The sequence below is a fragment of the Capronia coronata genome (genome assembly GCF_000585585.1).
Source record: "Capronia coronata CBS 617.96 chromosome Unknown acBCG-supercont1.6, whole genome shotgun sequence".
Classification (NCBI taxonomy): Eukaryota; Fungi; Ascomycota; class Eurotiomycetes; order Chaetothyriales; family Herpotrichiellaceae; genus Capronia; species Capronia coronata.
The window spans coordinates 660,224-685,150 of record NW_006912898.1 but is presented as its reverse complement, the minus strand read 5'-3'; the positions used below and the strand labels follow the sequence as shown (position 1 = coordinate 685,150).

At 52.9% G+C, this 24,927-nt stretch overlaps 7 protein-coding genes across 7 annotated transcripts; 4 read left to right on the top strand and 3 right to left on the bottom strand.

The window, feature by feature from the left end:
* Window positions 1-1,666: 1,666 nt before the first annotated feature.
* A1O1_06916 (hydroxymethylglutaryl-CoA reductase (NADPH)) lies at window positions 1,667-5,228 on the top strand (the record flags this gene model as incomplete). Its single annotated transcript, XM_007727793.1, has 3 exons — window positions 1,667-2,002; window positions 2,063-4,806; window positions 4,859-5,228. 3 exons carry the CDS (start codon window positions 1,667-1,669, stop codon window positions 5,226-5,228), a joined length of 3,450 nt encoding a protein of 1,149 aa, XP_007725983.1.
* Window positions 5,229-6,464: 1,236 nt separating this feature from the next.
* Window positions 6,465-9,238, top strand: A1O1_06915 (uncharacterized protein; the record flags this gene model as incomplete). The annotated part of the gene is made up of 2 exons (XM_007727792.1): window positions 6,465-8,783; window positions 8,834-9,238. 2 exons carry the CDS (start codon window positions 6,465-6,467, stop codon window positions 9,236-9,238), a joined length of 2,724 nt encoding a protein of 907 aa, XP_007725982.1.
* Window positions 9,239-10,728: 1,490 nt separating this feature from the next.
* On the top strand, window positions 10,729-11,615 carry A1O1_06914 (peptidylprolyl isomerase; the record flags this gene model as incomplete). The annotated part of the gene is made up of 4 exons (XM_007727791.1): window positions 10,729-10,825; window positions 10,971-11,140; window positions 11,209-11,315; window positions 11,429-11,615. 4 exons carry the CDS (start codon window positions 10,729-10,731, stop codon window positions 11,613-11,615), a joined length of 561 nt encoding a protein of 186 aa, XP_007725981.1.
* A 1,236-nt stretch (window positions 11,616-12,851) lies between these two features.
* A1O1_06913 (uncharacterized protein) lies at window positions 12,852-16,607 on the bottom strand (the record flags this gene model as incomplete). The annotated part of the gene is made up of 1 exon (XM_007727790.1): window positions 12,852-16,607. The coding sequence occupies one exon, from the start codon at window positions 16,605-16,607 to the stop codon at window positions 12,852-12,854; it is 3,756 nt and encodes a 1,251-aa protein (XP_007725980.1).
* Window positions 16,608-17,427: 820 nt separating this feature from the next.
* On the bottom strand, window positions 17,428-19,237 carry A1O1_06912 (uncharacterized protein; the record flags this gene model as incomplete). The annotated part of the gene is made up of 5 exons (XM_007727789.1): window positions 17,428-18,747; window positions 18,800-18,881; window positions 18,937-19,016; window positions 19,071-19,102; window positions 19,156-19,237. 5 exons carry the CDS (start codon window positions 19,235-19,237, stop codon window positions 17,428-17,430), a joined length of 1,596 nt encoding a protein of 531 aa, XP_007725979.1.
* Window positions 19,238-20,560: 1,323 nt separating this feature from the next.
* On the bottom strand, window positions 20,561-21,861 carry A1O1_06911 (uncharacterized protein; the record flags this gene model as incomplete). The annotated part of the gene is made up of 7 exons (XM_007727788.1): window positions 20,561-20,884; window positions 20,955-21,057; window positions 21,121-21,261; window positions 21,316-21,379; window positions 21,431-21,590; window positions 21,647-21,769; window positions 21,832-21,861. The coding sequence occupies 7 exons, from the start codon at window positions 21,859-21,861 to the stop codon at window positions 20,561-20,563; spliced, it is 945 nt and encodes a 314-aa protein (XP_007725978.1).
* Window positions 21,862-22,729: 868 nt separating this feature from the next.
* A1O1_06910 (uncharacterized protein) lies at window positions 22,730-24,515 on the top strand (the record flags this gene model as incomplete). Its single annotated transcript, XM_007727787.1, has 4 exons — window positions 22,730-23,818; window positions 23,889-23,999; window positions 24,116-24,282; window positions 24,344-24,515. 4 exons carry the CDS (start codon window positions 22,730-22,732, stop codon window positions 24,513-24,515), a joined length of 1,539 nt encoding a protein of 512 aa, XP_007725977.1.
* Between the last annotated feature and the right edge of the window lie 412 nt (window positions 24,516-24,927).

Genomic DNA, 24,927 nt, shown 5'->3' with positions numbered 1-24,927 from the left:
AACCCAGGGGTGACTTAGAGAGCGATATCAGAGAGGGCCAGAGCACCACTCCGAGTGAGTCGGCAAGCATGTTTGTATGACTTAGCATTGACCGTAAGTCACCACATTTGCGTCCATTGGAAAGGGAGTTGTGCTGACGTATCCTAGCTCTGATGCGGCCTGCGCAATGTTCATTGCGATCTCAAGCGGGATCAGCTGTCCCGTCGCAAGCGCAGATGCGAGATCTCAAATCGAAGAGGAGACCAACACCCTTTGGGAACGTTGTTTGCGAGGATGTCCAGAAGCTTTTTCAAGCATTTGGCCACTTCTCAAGCACCGGAAACCCCTGGATTTCCAATCGGTGATGGCATCTATTGTTCATAGCATCTCTTCGGGGCCTGCCACCTGATTGAACCACTAGAGTGCCAAAGTCGTGCTCTAATAAACCGCATGATTCAGTGGAGTTATTGAGGTTTGATAGCCCGGTTGGGCCATCGCAGAACTGAGCAACCAGACACGCTGATCGGAAGAACGCTTCGGTTCTCACCGTGGTGGGCACCGGCGCTGTCTGCAAACCTGGAATATCCGGCCTGGAAAACGCCTGGTTCTTGTTTGAGGTGGTACCGGCCGGGGCGAAATGGGTGCACAACAGGAGATCTCGGACCGTGGTGAGTGAGACATAACTAAAAGCGTAAGATGGACATAGCTACGGATATTACATCTGGAAAGCGAAGAGCGTGTAGAGATGATATTCGACATGCCTTGCGGAGAAGATTCATCACCCTGGATGCTGTATGTACCGTGTTGTGTGAGAGACTTTCATTTGCAGGGATGTTGGGATGCTGTGGAACGACCTTCATGCAGGTACAGGTATCAAATGGCCTGCTAGACGTGTTAGCATGATGGGGAATGACCAGCATTATTGCACGGTTGGTGGCGCATGTCTGGGGATCTCTTGAAGCCGGATGGCCCCACGACTTTGGTAGCCATTTGAAGTGGCCATATGGACTCGCTAACATGTCGTGGCGCTGCATGGGATGTGGCGGTGGAAAAGGTGTTGAACAGGAAGCGTACCTAAGTTAACTGGGCGCATGCGATGGAGGATTGGTGATGTTGCAGGGGCACCGTACCTAGTAGTACTACCTAGGTACTACTAGTAGTATTTTAGGTGGTAGTTAGTGGCTCCGAATCGGCTGCAGGGAAACTGGGAACTTGGAAATTTTTGATGCTGGCGTCGACCAACTCCTCTAACAGTATCGCTACGGGGGCTACTTGCGGTGACTACCTCCCACTACGTACTAAGGTACCTAACTCTCCTAGATCACTTACCGTAACTTCAAGTTCTCGCTCGTTCACTACTAGTATCCCAACATCAGTTCATTCTCTTATCCCTCCCTCTCCAGTTCCCGTTGGGTTTGTATCCTGCCTGGTATCCGTGGTTCCTTTTGATCAACCAGCACCGTGGTGATCACCCGCCCGGAGAAATATAACGCTGTTTGGCTGCATTGGTATGCTCCCTTACCCTGACCAACACTCGACCCTCGTGACCTACGAACGCTTTCACGGACACATGGCTGACGAGTGATCCAGAGACGTTCTAGCCTCAGAGCATGGCAAGATAGACGCCTGCACCACTGTCTTTGCTCCTCGGCCTCCTCCTTACTCGAGTTCCTCTCCTCCGATCAATATGCGAGGCTCCTCTCTCCTTCCAAAACAACTCCGCTCTCTGGGCAGAAGCGACAGCTGGTTGAATCGTACCGTCACCTCTGGCCTCCTGGCTCTGTCGCATACTGCATGCCAACATCCGATACACACCATTGTCGTACTTGCGTTGCTGGCTAGCACTTCATATGTCGGTCTTCTTCAAGAGAGCTTGTTTGATACTGGAGTGAAAACCATACAACAAAATGGCCGCGTTGACGTGGAAGCACTGTTGAAAGGCAGCCGCACGCTGGAACTATCCGAGAAGACTGCATGGAAATGGGATTTTGCAGACGATTATGGCGTTCCGCAGGTGTCACTGGTAAGCAAATCCAATGGGGACTGCAGACGGAAGGTATGAGTGCTGACACCGCTACGACAGGGAGCAGATCATTATGCCCTGGTCACGCTCCTGTTCCCGGACTCTTCGTCACTCCAGCTGGCTCCTGAAGCTCACGATGTGCCTATACCATCCAATATCACAGCCACGAACGTCCCCACTACCTCCAATCTTTTGTCGCCGATATCGCACGACACCTCTCTTGCTTTTTACACCTCATTCTCCGAAGTGGCCGACTTTCTACGGGCGGCGCAAGAGCTGCCCGCCAGAAACACGGAATCGGAAGGCAATGGTGATGGGGTCTGGTTGATGAAAGCTGCCCGTCTGAATGGTCTGGGGTCGCGCGGGTCCTACAGGGCCTGGCTCAGCGAGGGTTGGTCGTCCTTCGTGGATTTGGTCAAACACGCAGAGACGCTGGACATAATTATTATGTCTCTGGGCTATCTGTCGATGCACTTGACTTTTATCTCGCTGTTTGTGTCAATGAAGCGGCTCGGTTCCAATGCTTGGCTGGCGATCTCCGTCTTGTTCTCCAGCCTGTTCGCATTTCTGTTCGGGCTGGTCACGACGACGAAGCTGGGAGTGCCAATCAACATGGTCCTGCTTTCGGAAGGTCTGCCCTTCCTCGTTGTTACCATTGGGTTTGAAAAATCAATTATCCTCACAAAGGCGGTTCTGTCTGCTTCGTACGACACCAGTCGGCGCCCAGACTCCTCGGCGAATGGCGCTGCTACAGGCCCGTTCGCTCAACCGTACGCAGCGAGCTCCATCCCAGACGCCATTCAAATGGCCGTCAAGGACACCGGCTTTGAGGTCGTCCGAGACTACGCAATCGAGATTGCCGTCCTCATCCTCGGGGCGGCTTCTGGCGTCCAGGGCGGACTACGGCAATTTTGTTTCCTAGCCGCCTGGATCTTGGCTTATGATTGTTTGTTGCTATTCACCTTCTACACCACAATCCTGTGCATCAAACTCGAGATCAACCGTATCAAGCGGCATGTCGCTCTTCGCAAGGCTTTAGAGGAAGACGGGATCAATCAGCGAGTGGCCGAGAACGTCGCCACCAACAATGACTGGCCGAGTGGGCAATCTGATCAAGGAGCGGGTTTCAACATCTTTGGCCAAAAGATCAAAGCCAGCAGTGTCCCGAAGTTCAAGATTTGGATGGTCACCGGTTTCGTCATCGTCAATATCATCAATCTTTGCACGATTCCCTTCCGCACCGCCAGCAGTGTCAAGGCCACTGGGCCAACAATTCCGAGCATGCTAACCCCGGCACCTATCGACCCTTTCAAGGTTGCAGAGAATGGATTGGACGCCATCTATGTCGCTGCAAAGAGCAAGAAGATCGACACCTTTGTCACCGTTCTGCCGCCTATCAAATATGAACTGGATTATCCGTCCCTGCATCAACCGGGGGCACAAGATGACCTCGGTTTCTTCGAGCACGAGTACACAGATCAGTTTCTGAACGTGATGGGCGGGCGTGTCATTGAGGGTGTCCTGAAGAGCCTTGAAGACCCCGTTCTTAGCAAATGGGTTTTAATTGCTTTGACCTTGAGTTTGATCCTCAATGGGTACTTGTTCAACGCCGCACGTTGGAGCTTGAAAGAACCTCACTCGACAACAAGCTCGCCATCTGCACCGAAGCCACCACAGCTCGAACTGCCGCAAGCGCCGAAGCCCAAGCCGGTCGATCTGGCAGGGGCCAACGAGCTGACGAGGTCCCAGGCCGAGTGCGAGCAGATGCTCAAAGAGAAAAATGCCGCCTACCTCACCGACGAGGAGTTGATCGACCTGTCGATGAGAGGCAAAATCCCCGGTTATGCAATCGAGAAAACCTTGGAGAATCCTGAGGCCATGACGCGCTTGGAATCGTTTGTTCGTGCTGTCAAAGTTCGGAGAGCAGTGGTGTCGAGAACCCCGGCCACCAAACGCTTCGCGGGTGTTCTGGAATCATCAAAAGTGCCATACAAAGACTACAACTACGAACTGGTCCTGGGTGCATGCTGTGAGAATGTGATTGGGTACCTGCCCCTGCCATTGGGAGTTGCAGGTCCCCTGACGATCGATGGTCAGAGCTACTTTTTGCCTATGGCGACCACTGAAGGTGTGCTGGTGGCTGGTGTCAGTCGTGGCTGCAAGGCCATCAATGCTGGTGGCGGCGCCGTCACTATACTCACCAATGACGGCATGACACGCGGGCCTTGTGTCGGCTTTCCAACCCTTGCTCGGGCTGCGGAGGCCAAGGTCTGGCTGGACTCTGAAGACGGCTGGCGCCGCATTCGAGACGCATTCAACTCCACCAGTCGCTTTGCACGGCTCCAGTCGCTGAAAACAGCTCTGGCGGGCACTTACCTTTATATCAGGTTCAAGACAACCACAGGCGATGCCATGGGAATGAACATGATTTCGAAGGGAGTGGAAAAGGCGCTATCAGTGATGTCGACAGAATGCGGCTTTGACGACATGTCGACAATTGCAGTGTCCGGCAACTACTGCACTGACAAGAAAGCTGCCGCGATCAACTGGATCGATGGCCGAGGTAAGGGTGTTGTGGCCGAGGCCATCATTCCCGGCGACGTCGTTCGAAGCGTCCTCAAGAGCGATGTAAATGCTCTCGTGGAGTTGAACATTGCAAAGAATTTGATCGGCAGTGCAATGGCTGGCAGTATTGGCGGTTTCAACGCGCATGCTGCCAATATCGTGGCTGCCATGTTCCTGGCCACCGGTCAAGATCCCGCTCAGGTTGTTGAAAGTGGCAATTGCATTACCGTGATGAAGAAGTAAGTCTCTGTCCTTTCGACAACATTCAGACCGATTACTGACCCAAACTAGCAACAATGGCAACCTTCAGATCAGCGTGTCTATGCCATCACTCGAAGTTGGTACCATTGGAGGAGGGACGATTCTCGAAGCACAGTCGACTATGCTAGAGATGCTTGGAGTTCGTGGAGCTCACCCAACCAACCCAGGCGACAATGCGCGCCAACTGGCCAGGATCATTTCTGCTGGCGTTCTTGCAGGAGAGCTCAGTCTATGCAGTGCACTCGCCGCAGGCCATCTTGTGCGGGCACACATGGCGCATAACCGCAGCGCTGCCCCCACCAGAACATCAACACCAGTGTCAGCTGCGGTTGAGCCCTTCCTTCGAGCTCAAAATGGTCCTTCCATCCCTTCCTCGCTGAAAATGACCAACGGGCGATGAGAGGTGGAATTAATGGTAATTCGGCATGTTTATGTACAAACGAGGAGCATCGTATATATGGGATCCCAGCGCACGGCGTTTGAAGACAGTCAGTCCACTGCATTGAGCGACCAGGCGTCATGATGCATGAATGTGGCGCCTTTTCAGGGTCATCATCGTATCGGCATTGTTTTGTTCATGATCGTAGTAATGTGCTTGACGGTGCTGCTGTGGTGCGAAGACAACGGTTGTATATGAAAAGAGTATGAAAGAGTGTGGAGCAACCCTGATAATGACCAATTGTTGTCCAGCTCGTGCCTGTTGTTCCTTCTCTTTGTTTGTCCTACAACGTCGGCACAGATCCGGGTCATGCTAATGAATCCATCCAATCGGAGGCTCAGGGGCCCTGAAGCCACACTTCTGTAGCGCGTATCATCTCCTAACTCATGGACGCGATGGCGTCGAGCGCGTCGTCGGTGGCCCCTGAGATAGTGGCAGGGACTGACAAGAGATCTGGCCAGTCAGCGAACGCAGTTGGCGCCCTGGGGTTCGGAAAGGCTTGAAGCTAGCGACAATGGCTACTGTCAGGGTAGTAAGGGGGCAGCGAAAAGTCTCTGGGCTGCATGCATGCTGAGAGATGGGATTGAGGGTCCGTTGTTGGAAGAATCGAGAGCAAAGTCATTGTGGGATAAAACTCGTGGAAAGAGTAGAGCGATGAAAGTCAGATTGAGGGTAGAAGTCGCAGTTACAAGGCCAGTCATTGGAAATTAATTGATTTCTGGTGAAGTTGTTCATTCCTCTCCTGCCGCTAGCGAGATCGAGCACCCAAACACGTATTTCTCATCGCAGACAACCAAATGGGCTTTTACTATTCATCTGACATCCACCACCCCAGCTTGTCCCTCCTTCCTCGTCCCACTGTGGTCCTTCTTCTACCGCGACTATTTTGATTCCACACTCGTTCATTCACCGTCTGCTGGACAGTCCGGATTCTACGATCCCCTTTCTAAAGCGTCCTGGACACCCGCTCGTTCTCTTTGTTCTCCCAGTTCAGTCACGCCTGCGCACTGGCTTTAGGGTCTCCCACTCCTTGACCTCTTACGCAATCTGCGACATTTCCTGCTTCACCTTCCCGACCGCAGAATAAATCGAACCCCCCATACTCAAACCCGTCTTCATTCTCATCAGTGGTTTCGCCGATCAGAGGTGTTCTTCCGGCCTTGTACCCTTCGTCAGTGCTGCATGCGGTAACCCAGAATGCAAGCCGCCTTGCCGCCTCCCAGTCGGGGCTCCGAATTGTCTCCCGTTTCTACGGCGGGCAGCGAGTGGTCCGGCGTCAATACTTACAATCAACTACCACGGAATGACGGCCCCTATTCTGCATATAATCCTGCCGGCGATGACTATTTTCAGGGTAGAGCAATGCCTTTCCGCCCGCCGCCCGGAGGCAGCATGAGTTATGGGCCTGGCTCCTTTGACCCCATGGGCCAGCCACGCCTATCGGATGGTGCCTCTCGGGGTTCCTCACGCACTGGCTCTATAGCGAACTCGCGATCGAGTGACGGGACACTTTCGGACGACCAGAGTAGGAAATACAGAAAAATGGAGACCGAGCTGTTCCAACACTACACCATTCTGAAGGGATATTTGAAAGGAGGTGCTCAGGCGCCTCCACGCCCCAACAAGGCACGGGACAAGCTATTACGCCTATCGCCGGTTCAGTTCCACGAATTGAGTACGGATGTCTTTGACGAGTTACAAAGGAGACAAGCGTCGGCACCGCTCCCAGGTCGCCCACCGCGACAACAGAACGTCCCACCTTTTTTACAGCCACGGAAGGACTTTCACGAGAAGCGGAATCAGGCTAGACAGAAGTTGTCCACCCTCCAAGCACCAAGATTTAGAGACCTTTCCACGGACGTGTTTTGCGAGCTGGAAAGAAGATTTCCTCAATTCATAAGACCCGACGGCTCCAGAAGAGAGAGTGATCGGTCACAGTCAAGAGGTCCAGTTGCCAGTGGTTCGTCGCGAGACGGTCTAAATGGCTTCACAGGGCTACCGAAACCTCAACCCTATGCCTCCTCAGGCCATCCAGGTTATCAACATAAGCAGGAATCCCTGACCAGTGTTCCCCATTTCGATAATCCACCGCCGGCCAGCGATTACGGTCGACCGATGGCGAAACAATTCCAAAGTAATACCATCACTCCCAACAAAAGTGTCATGGTGGAAGACGAGGATGATGCACAGGCCACCGATTCTCGATACGACCGTTCTAGCGATGCCTTCGGCCTTGAAAGCTCTCTCACGGGCCCAAGGAGTGATCGTGACACCTCGGCCACTTCCCAGAGCGGAGTGAGCCTGCCTTCCAATCCCAAGCCCAAGCCGCCCGCATTGACGGATTTGCAAGATAAAATCGCAGACTTGGAGGCTACACTAGAATCTAAGGATGAAAGGCTCCAGCAACTAAGCACCCAGAATGACGAATGGTCCTTGACTAGGCGAACCCTCGAGGAAAAGCTTGAACAGGCCGAAAACCTCAACAAATCCCTGAGAGAAGAAATCGATAAATTGAAGGAGGAACCATCCCATTCCGGCGGCGAGAATGTCCTGTGGAAAACCAAGTATCTACAACTGGATCGCGATCACGTCGTGCTGCAGGAACAACTGGAACAGCAGCGGGAATTGACCGAGGAAGTGGGCCGACAAGGTCAACTCTATCTGGAGGAAATGAGGGCTATGGCACAAGCGGGGGATGGCAACTTTGAGCGAGAGGAGAAGCTGCAGGCAGAGGTCAACAAACTCCAGGAAGAAGTGAAGGAGTGGAAAGCGCGGTATGTCAAAGCCAAAACGCAACTGCGCAGCGTTCGCACGAGTTCCTTGGGATTGAACATCCCTCAGGCGGATCTCGGTCGACAAGCAGGTGCTCTGCAGGACCGCGACGGGCTGGTCAAAGACATTCATGTCACACGGTTCCAGATGTCCATTGATGAGCTGCTCCGGATTGCTCGATCAGACGCTCCTCAGGCCGTGCTCGACCACATGAAGACGGTGGTTTTGGCCGTGCGTGCCATCACATCCGACATTGACGCGGCGGCACCTCCAGATAAAGATGAAGAACTGGCTAAAAGACGTACTAAGCTCAAAAGCAAGGTGTCAGCTACAGCCAACAACCTCATCACGGCCTCCAAAAATTTTGCTTCTGCCAGTGGACTCTACCCTGTCAGTCTTGTCGATGCTGCGGCTTCGCATCTCACCACGGCTGTCGTCGATCTCCTCCATGCCGTCAAGATCCGCCCCAGCCCGGATGGGGAGCTGGAAGTTGAGGATGACAGTACGATGGAACCTCTACAAAGCAATGGATATTTCAATCTTGCCGAGAATTTGAGACGGAGGAGTGCTATCGAAAGTGTCTATAGCGCTTTGAGCACTCCGTCTGATTCGAGATATAGTTCGAAGCAGGCTGCCACGAGCTCTCACCACCGAGGGGGCTCAAATTACATAAACGGCACAGGGCTCGGAATCAAGGCTGGGTATGCATCAACTCCGGAGGCGGCGGAACTCGAGGATCTCAAGGTCAGTTTTGAGGACGCTTTTCACTATGATCCAAGGCTAATTTGTTCTAGATGTTCCTCGAGGATCAAACTGATGGGTTAGTCCAGTCCATCACCGCCATGGTGGACGCCATCCGTGGCGAAGAAGGAATGCCAGCTATACGCAATCACATTGACACCGTTGCGGGAACCATTGAAAACATTGTGGGCTCGGTGGAGAGGACGGCGAACGAGTCATCCTCTTACCAGGCGACATTGAGAGAAAAGTCGCGTGCGAGCGCCACAATGTTGCAGGGATGCCGAGAAAAGCTGCTCAAGACGAGCTCTGATTGCGCCGCGGACGACAACGAACCGGAGAATAAGGAGCTCACGCAGAAACTGCCACCCATAGCATTCCAGATCGCTCGAGAGACCAAGGAGCTGGTGTCGAGGATCATGGCCATTGAGGTCGGGCCTGGAGATGATGATTTCAGCTGAAGTGCGAGGTTGTCCTGCCGGCCTAGCCGCTGGACTTCGACATGTTCGGCTGGTTTAGTCAGTCGTATGACTACATTGAGCATCAACGAAATGATGCCGTAATGCGTTACCAGACATCAATGAGGATAACATGGAAGCTAGTCACTTGGGCATTTCAATCAATATGCTCTCGACCTTGGGAGATGTGTCGCTTGATTCGTCTCTTGAAGTGCCCGTTACGATAATCCGCGGAACGAATTGCCAAGATCTTCATCGACCATCAACTGCTTGAGACCTGGATGGAATAGTGTAGATGGAGTTAGTATTGATGGTAGGAAATGAAGTAAGAGGATCGGAGTGAACTTGACTCGGGCCTCGGGCGGCAGAAGCCATCAGTTGGTATGAATACTTTAGAACGGAGCAAAAGGACCCGGACGGTGTATGTAGTGTGTCTAGCCAGGTGGTCTTGTCTCCCTGGTATGAACAGGCCGTTTGCCTTGAGTTCGAGATGGCCTTCGTCGATGGTCAGCGTTGGTCAGACGGGAGGATTTAGTACTGAAGCGTTGGCCTCCCCGAAGTAAAAGTAGCCCCTGAAATGCGCAGCCTGATTGACCGTGATACAGGGATTCTTCAGCTTGAAGGAGTCCTCGCTAATAGGGCCGGCTGACATAATCATTTCTGACCCCGTCATGTGACCAGTCACTCTTGATTGGTGCACACGATCAAGCCTTAGGTGGCATCTCTATGGCTGTTGCTAAGGGTCCCTGGAGGGCAACAGGTACCTCTAAGCGACGTATAAAATTTGCAGGAGCGTGTCTTTCTCCATTTGTAGCTGTCAAACCAACCATCTCACACCGCGACATCACCTGTTTTTCTGTCTGGATTTCTACAGAGTGGTATCTATTACTGCTATCCACCTATTGCTCCTCAGGGTTTTCCGGTCCATTTTCTTGCTTCCGAAATAGCCTGCACCCGGCGGATACCTGCAAATATTTGAGGACACGTCATTGGAATATCTGTCTCTTCTAGTTGTCGAAGCTCTTCTGCACACTCTGTTGCCCTGTCGAAAACGCACATTGTTGGTAAGAGAGACTGATTATACTGTTTGAGCCAAACCAGCGTAGATGGACTGACTGCCGTTTGAACAGATATAACAGCCTGTCCATTGCTACTGTACTCTGTACATCCAACTACTATTTATTTAGTGAGTCCCCTCAGGCCATTTCCAGACCCAGGGAAACATCACGTGCCGTGGCAGTGACAGCTGAACATCATCATCATCGTCACTTCCAGAAGCAAAAGCTTGGCGGGTTTTCGGAGCCCCAACTGCCCCTCACTGCTGCTGCCACTGCAAATCCCACTCCCACTCCCCGGTGCAGATGGCGTTCAAACTGATGACCCCTCCAACTACGACTACTTTCTCATTTCTCCTTCGTTCCTCGACCATTCTTTCTCACCGTTGTGCCACTACTCCCTTCAAAGTCCGTCACTTTTCTGCATCTACCGCCAACATGACCATCAAAGCCTGGTTTGACGTCGAATACACCGACGCTGCTCTTGACCGAGCTCGCACCGATGCTCAACGCTCGGGAGGCGAGGTTCCTCCTCGTAAGTTTCATCCCTCACCTTTGTTTTCACTGCTGTGAAGACTCCCATGCCTGGGATGGAGGCTGGGCAGTTCTCCCAGCTTCGCTCTCATCATCTGCAACTCTCCTCTGCGGATCTAATTGCTGACGTTCTTCTTCCTTCGCAGCCAAGAGAGCCCGCATCAACTTCAACCTCTTCGACGATGTAGTCCCGCGTACCGCTGAGAACTTCCGCGCTCTCTGCACCGGCGAGAAGGGCTTCGGCTACAAGGGCAGCAAGTTCCACCGAATCATCCCTCAATTCATGTTGCAGGGTGGTGATTTCACTCGAGGCAACGTTAGTACTCCCTAAGAGACCGGAAAATTGAAGGAACATAAACAGGTGACTGACATCGAATGGTATAGGGTACCGGCGGCAAGTCCATCTATGGCGAGAAGTTCGCCGACGAGAACTTCAAGCTGCAACACACCAAGCCCGGTCTGCTGTCCATGGCCAATGCTGGTCCTAACACGTAAGTGGGCCTTACATACAACACCCGACCCGACCCAAACTTTTCAAATCACACTACCCTGGGTAGCATCATATGTATTGGGAACACGACTAACCTGCTTGGCTTTCGTGCAGCAACGGATCCCAGTTCTTCATCACCACCGTCGTCACTTCCTGGTTGGATGGCAAGCACGTCGTCTTCGGTGAGGTCGCCGACGCCGAGAGTATGAAGGTCGTCAAGGAACTCGAGTCGACTGGCTCTGGCACTGGTCAGGTCAAACTGAACTTCAAGCCAACCATCGTCGACAGCGGTGCCAACTAAAGGACCTCATCGGTCATGGCACGCAGACATAGCGCGAGTGGTTAGAGGGCGTGAAGGTCTGCAGTTGGCAGGACCAAAAAAGTGTGAACGAAATTCAAACAACCATGCACTCACAGCTGATGAGAGCAAATGGGCAAGCAATATTGGCTGCAAATGACTAGACAAGATACAAGTCGTATGCCAATGAAAAGTTGATCCTCTCCCATCAACACCTGAATTTCCCAAGTAAATGTTTTGTTATTGTTTCGTTGAAGATCTGGCGCCGGAATAGCATCTCCTATCCTGCCTTGACCGACCTACGCATATGCTCTGTATACACAGTACCTTAAAAACTGAGGGGTTAAAAAATCCCGGTCTCCCCCCACACATCTAGCAGGCTGGCGCGCAGAAGGGGTGGGTGCATGTGCGATTCCACCAGACCCCTCGCTCTCTCTCTCTCAACGGTTCTAGATTCCCGATAACGTTTCAATCTGCTGAGTACCGTACGGTAGTAGGCACCGGTTGCAGAGTGCAGAGTGCAGAGTGCAATGAGTGTCATCGTGTCATGTAGCACCCTGGTGAGACAGGACAACACAGGGGGAAGATTGTCTACTTACGTACCTATAGACACATATACATAAATGGGTATAGGGATATTCTCCTATCTTGTCCCCTTCAGAAGAAAGAAGTCTGAAGAGAGAAGAAAAAAGTATAATAAGCCTATTTACCCACCTACCTACTATACTGTAGGTATACTGATGGAAAGTACTTCGCGGGTGGTCACAGTACTTGTAATCACAAAGTATTCTTCCCGTCTAGGTACGTACTAGGTATCCAGGTAAGGTAGGTATGACTTCGGCAATAGACATCCACTGCATGAGATACAACGGAGGAGACCAGATCTTGTTCACATGAGAAAGAGAAAAAAAGAAAGGGATTCGACGGCACGTATGTATATAACACAAACTCTGATATAAGAAAGAAGCTAAAGGTAAAGGTAAATAAATCATCTGGATGTCTTTTGTCTCATTATATGCCTTAAAATCGTACTCTTTTTCCCTCGTATATGTGGTGTGGTTTGGTTTGCTCTCTGTCCCGTTTCCAAACACTTCCTGTTCTTCTTCTTGTTCCTCTTCCTCTTCCTCTTCCTGTTCGATGTCGACGAATATCATCTTGGTAATGTCTCCCCCACGGCCAATCAAATCGACCGTTGGGAGCGAATGGACAGTAGGATGTTCCTAGGACAGGCCAGGAATACTAGAAGATGTCATCACAGACACTCCAATCGTGGTCGAGCCGTTTCTGCCAGTACTGGCCATTATACTCCCAGTACGGCTCGCCCGTGACCGGGTGTTTCTTCTTCTCGAACCATTTGGGCCGCCACTCGTCGCCGGCGGCCTCGCGTTGGCGGCGGGCGGCGCGCTGTTTCTCCTCGACGCGGTTCTTCTCCGTCGCGGCCAGGTCGTACTCGCCGTCCTCCATGGCGCGCTGGTCCGGGCGCAGCCGCGTGTCCGTGGGCGGCAGGTGAGGCCGCAGGTTGTCCGGGAGGGCGTTGAGCGTGACCACGAACGGCGTCAGGTTGAACGGGATGCCCTGTGGACGGGCGTGGGCTTCCCACACCAAGAACGCCTGGTTGCCCGCTTGACTGCCGAGTCTGGTCGGGTTGGCTTTGCTGCTGTCGCCCACGGCTTGGTCTTCGAAGCCTTCTGTGGCGCGGGCGTAGATCTTGTCGTTCCATCGGCCGCCGATGCTCCACTTGGTCACGCCGTCGGTGCCTACCACTTTGCCAAAGACCTGGTATGCCGAGCTGGCTTTCCAGCCTCGTTGCTTGAATTCCAACACGCACACTTCGCCCGTGTTCCAATTCTTGATCTCCATGGACCCGTAGTTGTCCACCGTGGGGTTTCCGGTAATGATCCCCACGACCGAACTGGTCACCTTTTTCCACGTGTACAACTCTGGAGGGCCGCCGTTCGAGGGCCGCAGCCGTAGAAACCAAGTCCCAAGGGGGTTGATGTCAAAGGATTTGCCATAGAACTTCGACCGGACCGCCGATTCACCCCAGTAGTCCCATCGCGCGGACTCGGCGTGTGCGGCGCCAACGGGAGGATGGTGGCTCACTTGTTCAATGAAGAACCGGTACCCTTTGTCAGGCCGGACATACTCGTACGTCTCCCCTAGCAGTGGGTTGAACGGCTTTGCCACGCGGCCGATGGTGCTGGCGTATTCCGAGGCGGCAAAGGCGGCGACATAGACCAGTCGCTCGGTCGGATCTGGCCTGTCCGCCGCAATGTCCAGGAGATCCGAATATTCCATATCTTCGGCGACCCGTTGCAAAAGAGAGGTTGGCTCGTTGAACGACACCGGTAAAGTCATTTTGGTCATGTCCTTCCCAATCATGGACTTGAGAATCCCCCACAGCGAGATCTTCGGCCGGTTGTCGGCGTCCATATTCAACTTCTTGCGCACACCGTCTTCGTAGCCAGCGAAAGACGGAACAATCTCCATCTGTTTCTTGGCTCTTTCGTCTCCCTGTGCGAAGGGGTATTGCTGCTGTTCTTCTCCGGGAGGCACTTGCACGGGGAGCGGGCTTAGAAGAGGTGGTTCAACCACTTCCACGTTGCCGGAATCAATTGCGTCAAAGAATTCCTCATCGTCGCCAGATTCGGAGTCGGAGAGATCGGTAAATTGCGCAATGATGGACTTTCTTCTGTTTCCCTCTCGAGTAAACGACCTCCGTCGTGCTCGGTCCCGGTCCCGCACTGAAGGCTGGACTTCGGAATGTGACATTGGCTTCTCATCGACGGCCTCTTCAAACTGCACATGGTCTCCGGCCTCCTTTTGAACAAGCGAGCTAGGACGGCTGACTGGTAAAGATCTGCCTTCTAAAACCTCCTTTAATGCCCGCTTGGTGCGCTTGCGTTTCTCCTCGGACTCGGCAATTGCCCTCTTCAGGTCCTCATGCTCAAAGGCTATCTTGGCCATGCTCTCTTCCCACATCCTACGCGCATCGGCGTCTCTCTCCAGTCGATACTGCCAATAGGAGTCTCGATCTCGAGATATCTTCAACAAATCCGAAACCAATCCATTCAAACTGCTCACAGCAGTCTGGTACGTCGCGAGCGCCTGGGAGACATCTCCATCGGACAGGTTTGTGTCGGGGTGCGATGCCTGGCGAGCCATCAAAGCCGCAGAGACCCGAGAGAGCAGCTCGAGTTGCAGCTTGGCTGACTGTGCAGTTATGTTGAGAGCATCTTTACTTCCGGGCTGGTGTATTTCACGACTGCTGGCATCATCTCCATCCCCGTCTTCATCCGCATCATAGGTTGCAGTGGCAGGATTCGTCATCATAAGTTGAAGTTCGTCACCCACGAGGCTTGGATCATTCGACTCATACATTGATGCACCCTCAGCATAAGGGGGGAGAGTCACTCGCGATGACCCTCCAGCTCCCAGCGAAGCAGCAGGTTGTTTTGATCGGATAGTCGCCGCCGCCGTACTGAGTTGGTCCGATGACTCGGCTCTGGCATGGCGCTGAGTGTCGACATCGAGAGTGCGTCTTTTCTCTTCTTCTCTCGCCTCGTCTTTGGCATATTGAATGGCATTGTTGAGTGCCCAAAACCACCTCTTGGCTTCGACCACATGATTGGCTTTCAAGTGATATTTGACGGAGGATTTTCCGTGAATTTCAAACCGGGTCTTGTCTTGTGGATCCATGTGTAGCCTCGCAATGCGCATGTTGATCGCGCCACGGCAAGCAGAGCCGGCATCATCTTGGTGTTTGTAATAGCTGAGAACGCCTTCTTCAAGAACAAACCACCGTAGCTTATAGCCGCTGGTGTAATTTGTCCACTTCTTGAGATATCCCTTCATTTCCCGGGCATCTTTAGTGGTGTCGAGGGTCCCAGTAGCGTGCCTAGCCTGTGATGGATGACCGCCCAGAATGGCCTTCTCCTGGATCACTCGCTGGGCAGCTGCAGCGGCGGGCGACTTCTTCAAAATGGCCCGGGTCCTATCGTCTTTGGTGACGTCTTGAGGAAGCTTGCCTTTGCGGTCTCTCCTGAACGGGTCCGCGCCGTGCAGCAGGAGGATCTGTGCTAACTGAAGGTCCCGCTTGCGCGCCGCTTCGTGCAGCAGGGTTCCTCCAGTTTGAACCGTCACTGGTTCGGTGGCAAGCTCCAATGCGTTGACATCCAGAGTGCCTTCGACGCGAGGCTCTACCAGTAGAGTCTCGATTCGTTTATAGTCACCCTGTGCCAGCGCAGTGTGGATCTCCTTGACTGTGTCATCCAAGAAGATTGACCGGGAAAGTTGCAGCTGTTGAAAGATGTCTGGTGTCCGAGCGAGATCTATGGGCAATTTTCCTTGCCTGTTGGGTATCGCATCATTGATGTCGGGACGGTCAAGCAGGTCTCGTACAATAGGCGCGCGGCCCAGCTGCGCGGCCAAATGCAAAGCAGTATTTCCCTCTCGATCTTGGGCATTGACATCAAGACCTTTTCCTTCTCTTATCACTTGCTCCACCACCTGAGGCTCGGCACACTGTACCGCTAGATGAAGGATGGTCGTGCCGGGAATCGGCTGGGGGTTGCTCGGTGAAGGTATCGTCTCGGCAATGGCCTTTGAGATGGCGGCGGCATCTTTGCCCCGAAGCACTTCGAACACCCTGAATGTTCGCACCGAGTCCTCTATGGAGGCGTTGTGGCCCGGGGAAACGCCGGAAGGAACCTTAAGAGACACATCCGAACCGGATGAGAGCTCGGCGGGATCCATCGACAACTGAGACGCTTTTGTAATGGAGGGCGTGAGAGGTGCGAGTCGTTGACTGTCGGTGGGAGTGGCCTGGGTCGGCGAGGTCATAGTAGCGAGTTGCACAAATGGACCGGTGGTGGAAGTAGTGGTGGTGACTGGCGAATCTGGGTCAGAGGCATTCTCCCGTGGAGGATTGTCACTACGCAGGAGGTTGAGCACTCGAGAGCTCTTGGAGCGTTTGTGTGACGGCGGATCGGACATGTTCACCACCATGCGGCATGCGGAGGATGACGGACAAGATATGCAGTGCAGTGGGCAGAAGAAAAGGGTGACAAGACAACAGCCGGGGCGCTGATCCTGGGAATGTGATGCAGTGGGCAGAGGGCAGAGGGCAGATTGCTCTTGAGACGCTGGGGGGAGCACGGGAGGAGTTGATGCTGCTTCACCCCGCCATCCTCGTATTGATTGGTGTATGACGATGGCTAGAGGGCGATCCGCCAGATTGACCCGCGTCTGCACAATGACGAAGGGAGCGAGTTGAAGATAGAGAAATGGTGGTGTTGAGAGCAGCAACACCCAGTTTTTAGGTATTGTCGATATGTGAGCGGCGTCTACTCTGTATTTGTATACGCACGTGGAAGTGAAGGCACGCAGAATGCCGTCGCCGCCCCCAATGAATGACCCGTGCTCACAGTGGATGCACTGGATGGATCTTTCTCTACTACTACTTACTACTTACTACTAGTAGTTGATCTTCCAGACAAACGATCACTGTGGAGGGATCCTATCCTAACCACTAGTACAATCCCACCAACTCCCCAGTTTCAGCGGCAGCTAGGTGCACTACTCCTTGGACTTCTCGCTGCCCATCATCATCATGTTCACACCGTAGTCGAGTCTCCTGTCCCTACCGGTCATGCAGCTGGGTGCGTGTATGCTCCTTCTAGTGAGAAAGACGTCGCAGGGAAAGACAAACAAGACCGTTATAGAACATGGCATCCAGTCGTATATCCTGAAGTCTCTTGAAGTCTGTCCGATGATATTCCCGTGTCTTTTGTCATAAACTCAGTGTTGTTCAACTCTACCCAAGCAAATCGTCCAACCCATTCCCCAGTGGTGTGCTGGGTTTCCCTGGAACTGAAGCCGTACCAGGCTTTGGTGTCGAACTTGCTGCTGATGCCACGCCCCAGATTCCCGCTTGACTCTTCGCCTTGGCCATACTTGCCAAATCCGGGCCCTTCTGCGACCCGCCTGTGCTCTTGACACCGGCTTTGCTACTGGCCGTGCTCCAAAGGGACCCAAAGACGTCACCACCACTAGCCGACCCTGATTTTGATGCTGGCTTGCCTAACGAGGCGGCGGATGTGGACGACGTGTATGACAGAGTTACTCCAGCCAACGGAGTGGACGCTGTAGATGTCCCGGCCGCCTGAGACTGGGTCGCCATTGGAACAGAAGTGAAGTAGTTCGGTCCGTTGGATCTGTAGCCTCCAGTGGTTTGCGGCTGCGTGAGCGGCGAGGAGAGCGTGGACAGAGCTGGTGACATTATCGACGGAGACGCCGAAGGAGCGGGAGATGCTGTGGCAAAGATGTTGTTGAAGCCTGCTGTCTGACCAGGCGCAACGGGCTTAGGGGCAGCAAACTGGGTGGCGGATGTGGTGGTCGAAGTGGTTGGCGGAGGAGAGAACGCGGCCAGAGGGTTTGGAATTGCCGGTACTGCTGCAGGCGTCGCGGATTGAAAGTCGTCAAAGTCGTCATCGTCGTTGGTCGCACTACTCTGTAATGCCCCAATATCGCCGAGGCCACTGGACGCAGCTGCTGCAGGTTTGCCATTTGACGTCGTGGTGGATGGTTCATTGCCAAAATCAAAGAGGTCTTGCTCCGGCTCTTTGGGTTTGGGGGGATCTCGTTTTGGTGCTGCCGTCCGGGTTGCAGCACTTCTTGCAGGTCTGGTAGTTTCCACATCGTCAGCCTCGTCATATTCCTCGAATTGGTCCCCACGGCGTTGAGTCTCAGAGTAGTCGGTTTCCTGACCGCCGAAACCGCCGCCATCGCCGTAGACTTCTCCCTGGTAAGCGCCGAATCCGCCAGTATCGCTGCCAAACCCGCCGTACCGGCTGCCGCTGGAGAAGCCTCCTCCCAAACCAGCCCCGCCCTCGGCACCAGCGTACTTGTTCCTGTTGGCTCGGGCTTTCTTTCTTTCTGTGCGGATGGCGTCCACATCGCTCAACAATTTGACGAGCTCGGCGGACCTGTTTCGGACGTTGATCCCTTGATCTTTGCCATTCGGGTCGATGTAATAGAATTGTCGGAGCATCCGGAGGAGGGAGAGATGCGATCTGGCGTCGTCGATCACTCGTTCTGAACCGTGTTTCACGAGGTACTCGAGCAGTTGTAATGCCTGCGTCTGCGTCAGCCGTAATGGAGAATTGGCTAGATACCAGAGAGTATACCTTGTATATCTGCCTCCATTCTTCTGCAGTCTTGTCTGTGAACCGCTTGTAGATCATGGGCATGATTTCATTCAGTTGTTGACTGACAAAGTTAGTGAGACAGTCTCAACTGACGCAGGGTGACGACGAGGGCGAACTAATTATGTGTGCCTTGAGCGATCTCCTGCATCAAGGTGGCAGAGGCACCCCAAGGATCTCCGTTCGTCGCTTCACGGACCTAAGAAATGAGTCAGGAGTTGCTGCAGTCAGAGGCTCAGGGGATGAAGCTGACCTTGGCTTCCATCTCGGTCAAGTTCATGACAGCTTCACGACCAGTCAGTTGCATTGCACAGCATTGTAGTCGAACAAGATCATACCATTTTGGACCTTTCGTACACCAGCTTTGAGGTCATAAAGGGTCAGGTTGCTGACCTGACTCTTGAGACTGTCGAAATCCATTCTGGCCAACGGACACGGTGGGATATGCTGCTCACAAAATCAAAGGGGTAGGAGGTCCTATGGAGCACCGGGAGACACAATCCAGGGTAAGACCCTTCCACAAGGGACTTGTAACCAGATGTTCTAGGGGTGCTGGATACAGCGCGGACGCAGTTTGAGAGGTCGTCGTGTCCCTCTTTATTGTTTGGATTGTAGACTGTCGAGATCAGTGCCGACTAGTATAACTGTACACAGTAATTAGTACAGACTGGCAGCTCGCGACTCACACGGATAAGATATAAAGATGACGCCGCCCTATCCAACTCCCTACAACGCTTGACCATTATTGGTCTGGCTCGAAGTATCGCACTAAAAATTGCCCCTATACCCCTCGACCACTAGCCCTAATCTGGTGAAACGGTTGAAGCATGTCAAAAGCGGCGCTGGTCGACGCGTGTTTCCCTTCAATATCGCAGGCAGGTGAGAGAGTAAAAGATCTACTGATTATCTCTATGGCAATATTGACCCTGATATCCTCATGAGCTCTTCAGCATTGATATATCGAAGCGAATACATGCCTGCTGATCTAACCAACATATCTGAGCGTTGTCCCTCCTTCAGCTCTAAAATCAAGTCGACCGCCGCGTTCAACATCAATGACGCCGCTGCACTAACCATCACTTCAAGCTGATGACAACCGATTGTGTCGCTTGCCTTCTTCCTTCGGTCCTGGGTCTACTTTCCCTCTCGTACTATTTGCCTGCTTTGTTCCTGCTCTTTGCTGTCCTGGCCAGCTGTGTGGATGACTGGTCAGGCCTGCACCGTTATTGCACTGCAATTTATGATGGCGATCTGGGCTTCGCGAACTGCAGGTAGCGACCTCAAACACTCCATCAGCAAAGGAGATCAAGCGCCCAAAGAAGATACCTTCTGGTGGAAAGCAGACGGAGTCAGCTGAATGAAGCCCGTACCCTCAAGCTGCTGAGGTCTAGAGCGCCCAGCCATCATCTCACCCAGAGCTGGTTTCTTGCACCCCTTCAATGCTGCAATCGATTTGTCGAGCAATCCTCCCGCTATGACTAATTCTACACGAGCCAGATATTACCATGGGGCATTTGAGAGAACAGTATCTGACGAGTTTGTACGCACACGGTTAAAAGACTTGCTTTTAATCTAGACATCATGGTATATGAAACGCTGGAAAGAGGTCGAAACATCCAAACATGCATGTGACATGCTCGATGGCGATTCTTTACGGCACGTCAGGCTTCTGTGCTGTAGCATAAGAACTGCGGCAACATCAGCAGATGAAGGATGACGGTATCTGTTCTCCTCTTCGACGACTTACCAGTGTGTATACACATGCATCTTGTTAGTTCTGACCTCTTGTCGCACATGCGCCAGAAGCACCTGGGTCTCTTGTTCGCTCCAATTTCCCACCCGAGTGAACAGAGCCAGGGAATAGCCATCCACGGCGCCCTCGAGAAATTGATATTCAAAGTAAACACCAATCTCCTTGAGTCGCTTGTTCTTAGGCCAGGCTCCGATCGGCGTCCGCTCTTCGTGAGCCTGAACGTTGATAAAGCCAGCAGATTCGAGAAGTCCTGCATATTGTGGAAATGGGTCAAACTCCAGGTCTGCACTTCGAGCTATTCTATGGAATTCTGTCTTTAAGGCTCAAATTGTTAGCATGTCAACTGACTGATGTGTTCAAGCAGGTTGCTAAGAGGGTCCATACCACCCAACGATATGTTTGAGAATCTTCGGGATATGTGCCATCATCACAGCACATGTGAGGACGTCCTTCCGATAATTCGATACGACCGCCAGGTCTTAAGTGTCTGCAGTGGTCGACCGTCAACAGGGCCGAAGACGTAATTCACTGTGATCTTGGGAGAGCTTACGCATATGCCTGGTGCAGTAGCTCTGGCCAGTCCCTGATGCTGCCGCCCAGCCCTCGAGCGTGAATGAAGTCAAAATGTTCGGGTGGGAAGGCCCATTCTTGCGTAGCATCATCGATCTGAAAGCGCACATTTGGTGGGACCCTGATGCGATGCAAAGTAAGAATTATATGTGGTCAAGGTCAGAATCCGCCTTACCAACTTGGCTGGATGGGAGATAGATCTGTGCCTATGATCTCTGCAGAAGGATATTCATCACCCACTGTCGCACATGTCAGTCTCATAGCCACTCGAGTGAAGGAGGCCATCATACTATCAATGGCCCAGATGCCGGTTCCTGTGCCAATGTCCAGTATCCTTCCGGGATTGACCAGCTCTGGGGCGGTGCGACACAAGTCGCCTCCTAGAGTAAGGCGGAAGACGTGATGGAGCACGTCCAGTCGGTCCTGCTCCTGATCATCATTTGGAAGCATCTCAAGAGCCGCGATCAGCTGGGGTTCGACGTCGACGTCGAGCGATATTGACTTACATATTTGCCTGCTTGATAAGCATGGTATCGTCGGCCATTTTCATACTCATAATTGAGGACGGACGAGTGAAGCGAAGTCAGATCCGATCGAATGCTCCCAGCATCGGAGTAGTCTGACCAAGTCTGTCGAGCAAACCACGCATCAGTCACCCTGACGTTGGCAGAAAGAGTTCCGGGAGGCTTACCTCTGCCTCGATCTGTTCGTTGCCGGTCATTTGGTCCGTTCAGGTCGGTATAATTCTATTACCGCGTGTAGGCACGCACGGGTGGGTTCTCCTGGACAATGGCTAGGACGGTATCCCGACTGACACCATCAATAGCTACCACGATTTTGTTGACATTAGACGATATCTCAGCTGACCATAGGAGAGTGTGTGGTCAAGTGGCCTGAGAGATTCTGTCGCGGACGTCCTCCCACTTCTGGTTGACCGGGGGGGTGCTCTTCCGCCACGGGCCTTACCATCTAGACCTCGTCCATGCCCCTCCTGCATCTCCATCTCCAGGCATCTCCAGGCATCTCCAGGCATCATTATTGGTGGTCATAGAAATCTCCGGGGGCCAACAACAACCGTCAAGACGTTCACAGCCATGGTGCAGAAGATCCCCGACGACGTCCACTACTGCAAAGGGCCGAAGGGGGCAAGCCGCCCCCGTTAGCCCGAGACAACGAGTTGTGAAAGACTCGGACCTCGTCGGTGGCGGGTGGGTCTGTATACCGACGTGTACAGAGTATCACGACGTGCTAATGTATGTTGGCACTAGCCGAACAAGCTGTTCTCCGACGTCGTTGGTCGACAGAGACGCAGGGCCGTTGGAAGCCGGCGACTAATGCAGATCCTAGACCAACGGTGTCCACCACTGCAGCTACCACAGACCATTCATCTCCGTTTGATAGTGATCAACTAGGAGTACAACTTTGCAGGGATATGGGTGTCATCTCGCTTGAAGGACATGAGTTGGCACTATCGGCCTCTCGTGCCTTGTCACATCGCATCCTATCGAGAGCAGGGACTCTTCTCTTCGCTATTTTGGATACAGTCGTGACACAGTCCTTCTGATATTGACAGCCCCAGACAAGTCACGATGCCCTCCCCGTCGTTGTCTCTCACTGCCAGTGCCAGCAACTTGGTATGTGCCGCCTTTGTCTCATGGTTGCTTTATTTACTGGCGGGCGGGATCTATCGACTCTACTTTCATCCTCTTGCCAAGTTCCCAGGACCCAAACTGGCGGCCTTGACTGGTTGGTACGAGTTCTACCATGATATCATCCACCGGGGCTGTTTCATCTGGAAACTACAGGAGCTTCACGACCGCTATGGACCTATTGTGCGCATCACGCCAGATGAACTTCATATACGAGACTCGGACTACTACGACGAGCTCTATGCGCCGGCCTCGAAAAAGCGTGACAAGTATGAGGGCTGGGTGACCATGGCCGGTGCTCCAGCCTCATCCTTCGCCACAGCCTCCCACAGTTTACATCGTCTGCGACGTTCAGCTTTGAATCCGTTCTTTTCAAAACGCTCCGTCAATCAGATGGAGTCGCTCATTGTCGCCAACATCGAGCGTCTGTGCAAACGGTTCGAGGAGGCCATCAAGACAGCCGAAGTGATCCGACTTGATGCTGCCTACATGGCGCTCACGATGGACATCATCACCCAGGCTGCCTTTGGCGAAACCGACAATTGTCTGGCCGAACCCGACTTCAAACTGGCTTGGAAGGAAACCGTTATAGCCGGGTCCGCGAACGGAGTGTTTCTGCGCCAGTTTCCTTGGGCATTGCCTATCCTCAAAGCCGTACCACTGTACGTGCTTCAAATGTTGAACCCGCCCGCCGTTTCCTTGTTGGCCTGGCAGCACATGGTTCGGGCACAGGTGGACGCAGTCATCGCCGAAAATAAAGCAGGTGAAAAGTCGCATGGGACAATTTTCCAAGCGTTACTCGACAGTGACTTGCCGCCGGAGGAGAAGAGCGCCGATCGTCTACAAGACGAGGCCCAGACTCTTGTGGGAGCTGGCTCGGAGACGACAGCGAAGTCATTGAGTGTAATCACATTCTATCTGCTCGACGACAGAAAGAAGTTGGACAAGCTTCGTGCCGAATTGAAGTCGGTCATGCCTACGCCAGACAGCCCGGTTTCTCTGACTGTATTGGAACAACTGCCATATCTGGTATGTACAGCCGTGATACTCCAACCCTCAGAAACCTTACAAGGGACTGACAACAATTGGAATGAAATAGACCGCTGTCATTAACGAAGGCATCCGACTCATGTACGGCGTCACTACGCGGCTACCCCGTGTCTCACCCAACGAGCCATTGAAGTACAAAGACTGGATCATCCCTCCTGGAGTACGTCCATGTTTGTGTTTATGTCTATCTTGATTCTTTATCCCCGAAGTACATGTCCGCCCAGAGATGAGAATCGAGATGCCTAGTACTGACCATGTCCTCGTGACGCACTGCAGACACCAGTCAGCGAATCGAATTACTTCGTGCACATGGACCGCGCCATCTTCCCTAATCCCGAGCAATACGATCCGGACCGCTGGCTCCGAGCGGCCAAAGAAGGCTTCCGGCTCGATCGGTACCTTGTGTCCTTCTCCAAGGGCAGCCGTATGTGTGTTGGCATCAAGTATGTTCTGCAAGTGTGAGCACTTTCTTACTTTTGGCGTCTGGACTGACCTCTTGCCCAGTCTTGCGTATGCCGAACTGTATCTCACCCTCGCCATAATCATGTCTCGATTCGACATGGAGAATTTCGAGACGTCGGCCGAGAACGACATCAGGATCGACCGTGACTTGTTCGTCGGCGTGCCCAAGGAGGGAAGCAAGGGCGTGAGGGCGAAGATTGTTGCAGGGCTCTGACTCCACCTCAGCCTCAGCCTCTGTCGACCGACAGGTTGGCTGTATTCACGCTGTATATAAGGAAGGTCCTCCTGAATATAGAATATGATTTGCCAGAGTTGTGAGGTGTCAGTCTGTTCTGGTTAGGTTTCGGTCAAGTTCTGCCAATGCCTGCTATTTTCAAGCCCGACTTCGCCTAGACAGATCATCCCAACCCTTATTCCATGCATATACCCTCTGATCACGTTCTCAATGAGATGATTCGGTCAATAATACCCCTTTCAGTTACTCGGTATGGTCGCTTGTCCAGACACCTCGTCTGTGAACGAGTGACTCCTTGGTATTTGGGCTCTGTATTTCCGTCTGAACTCAGTGCTACTGTCTCGTTTCCTTCTTTCTGCTATGGCACAGTCCGTTTTTTGGGGGTGGTTAC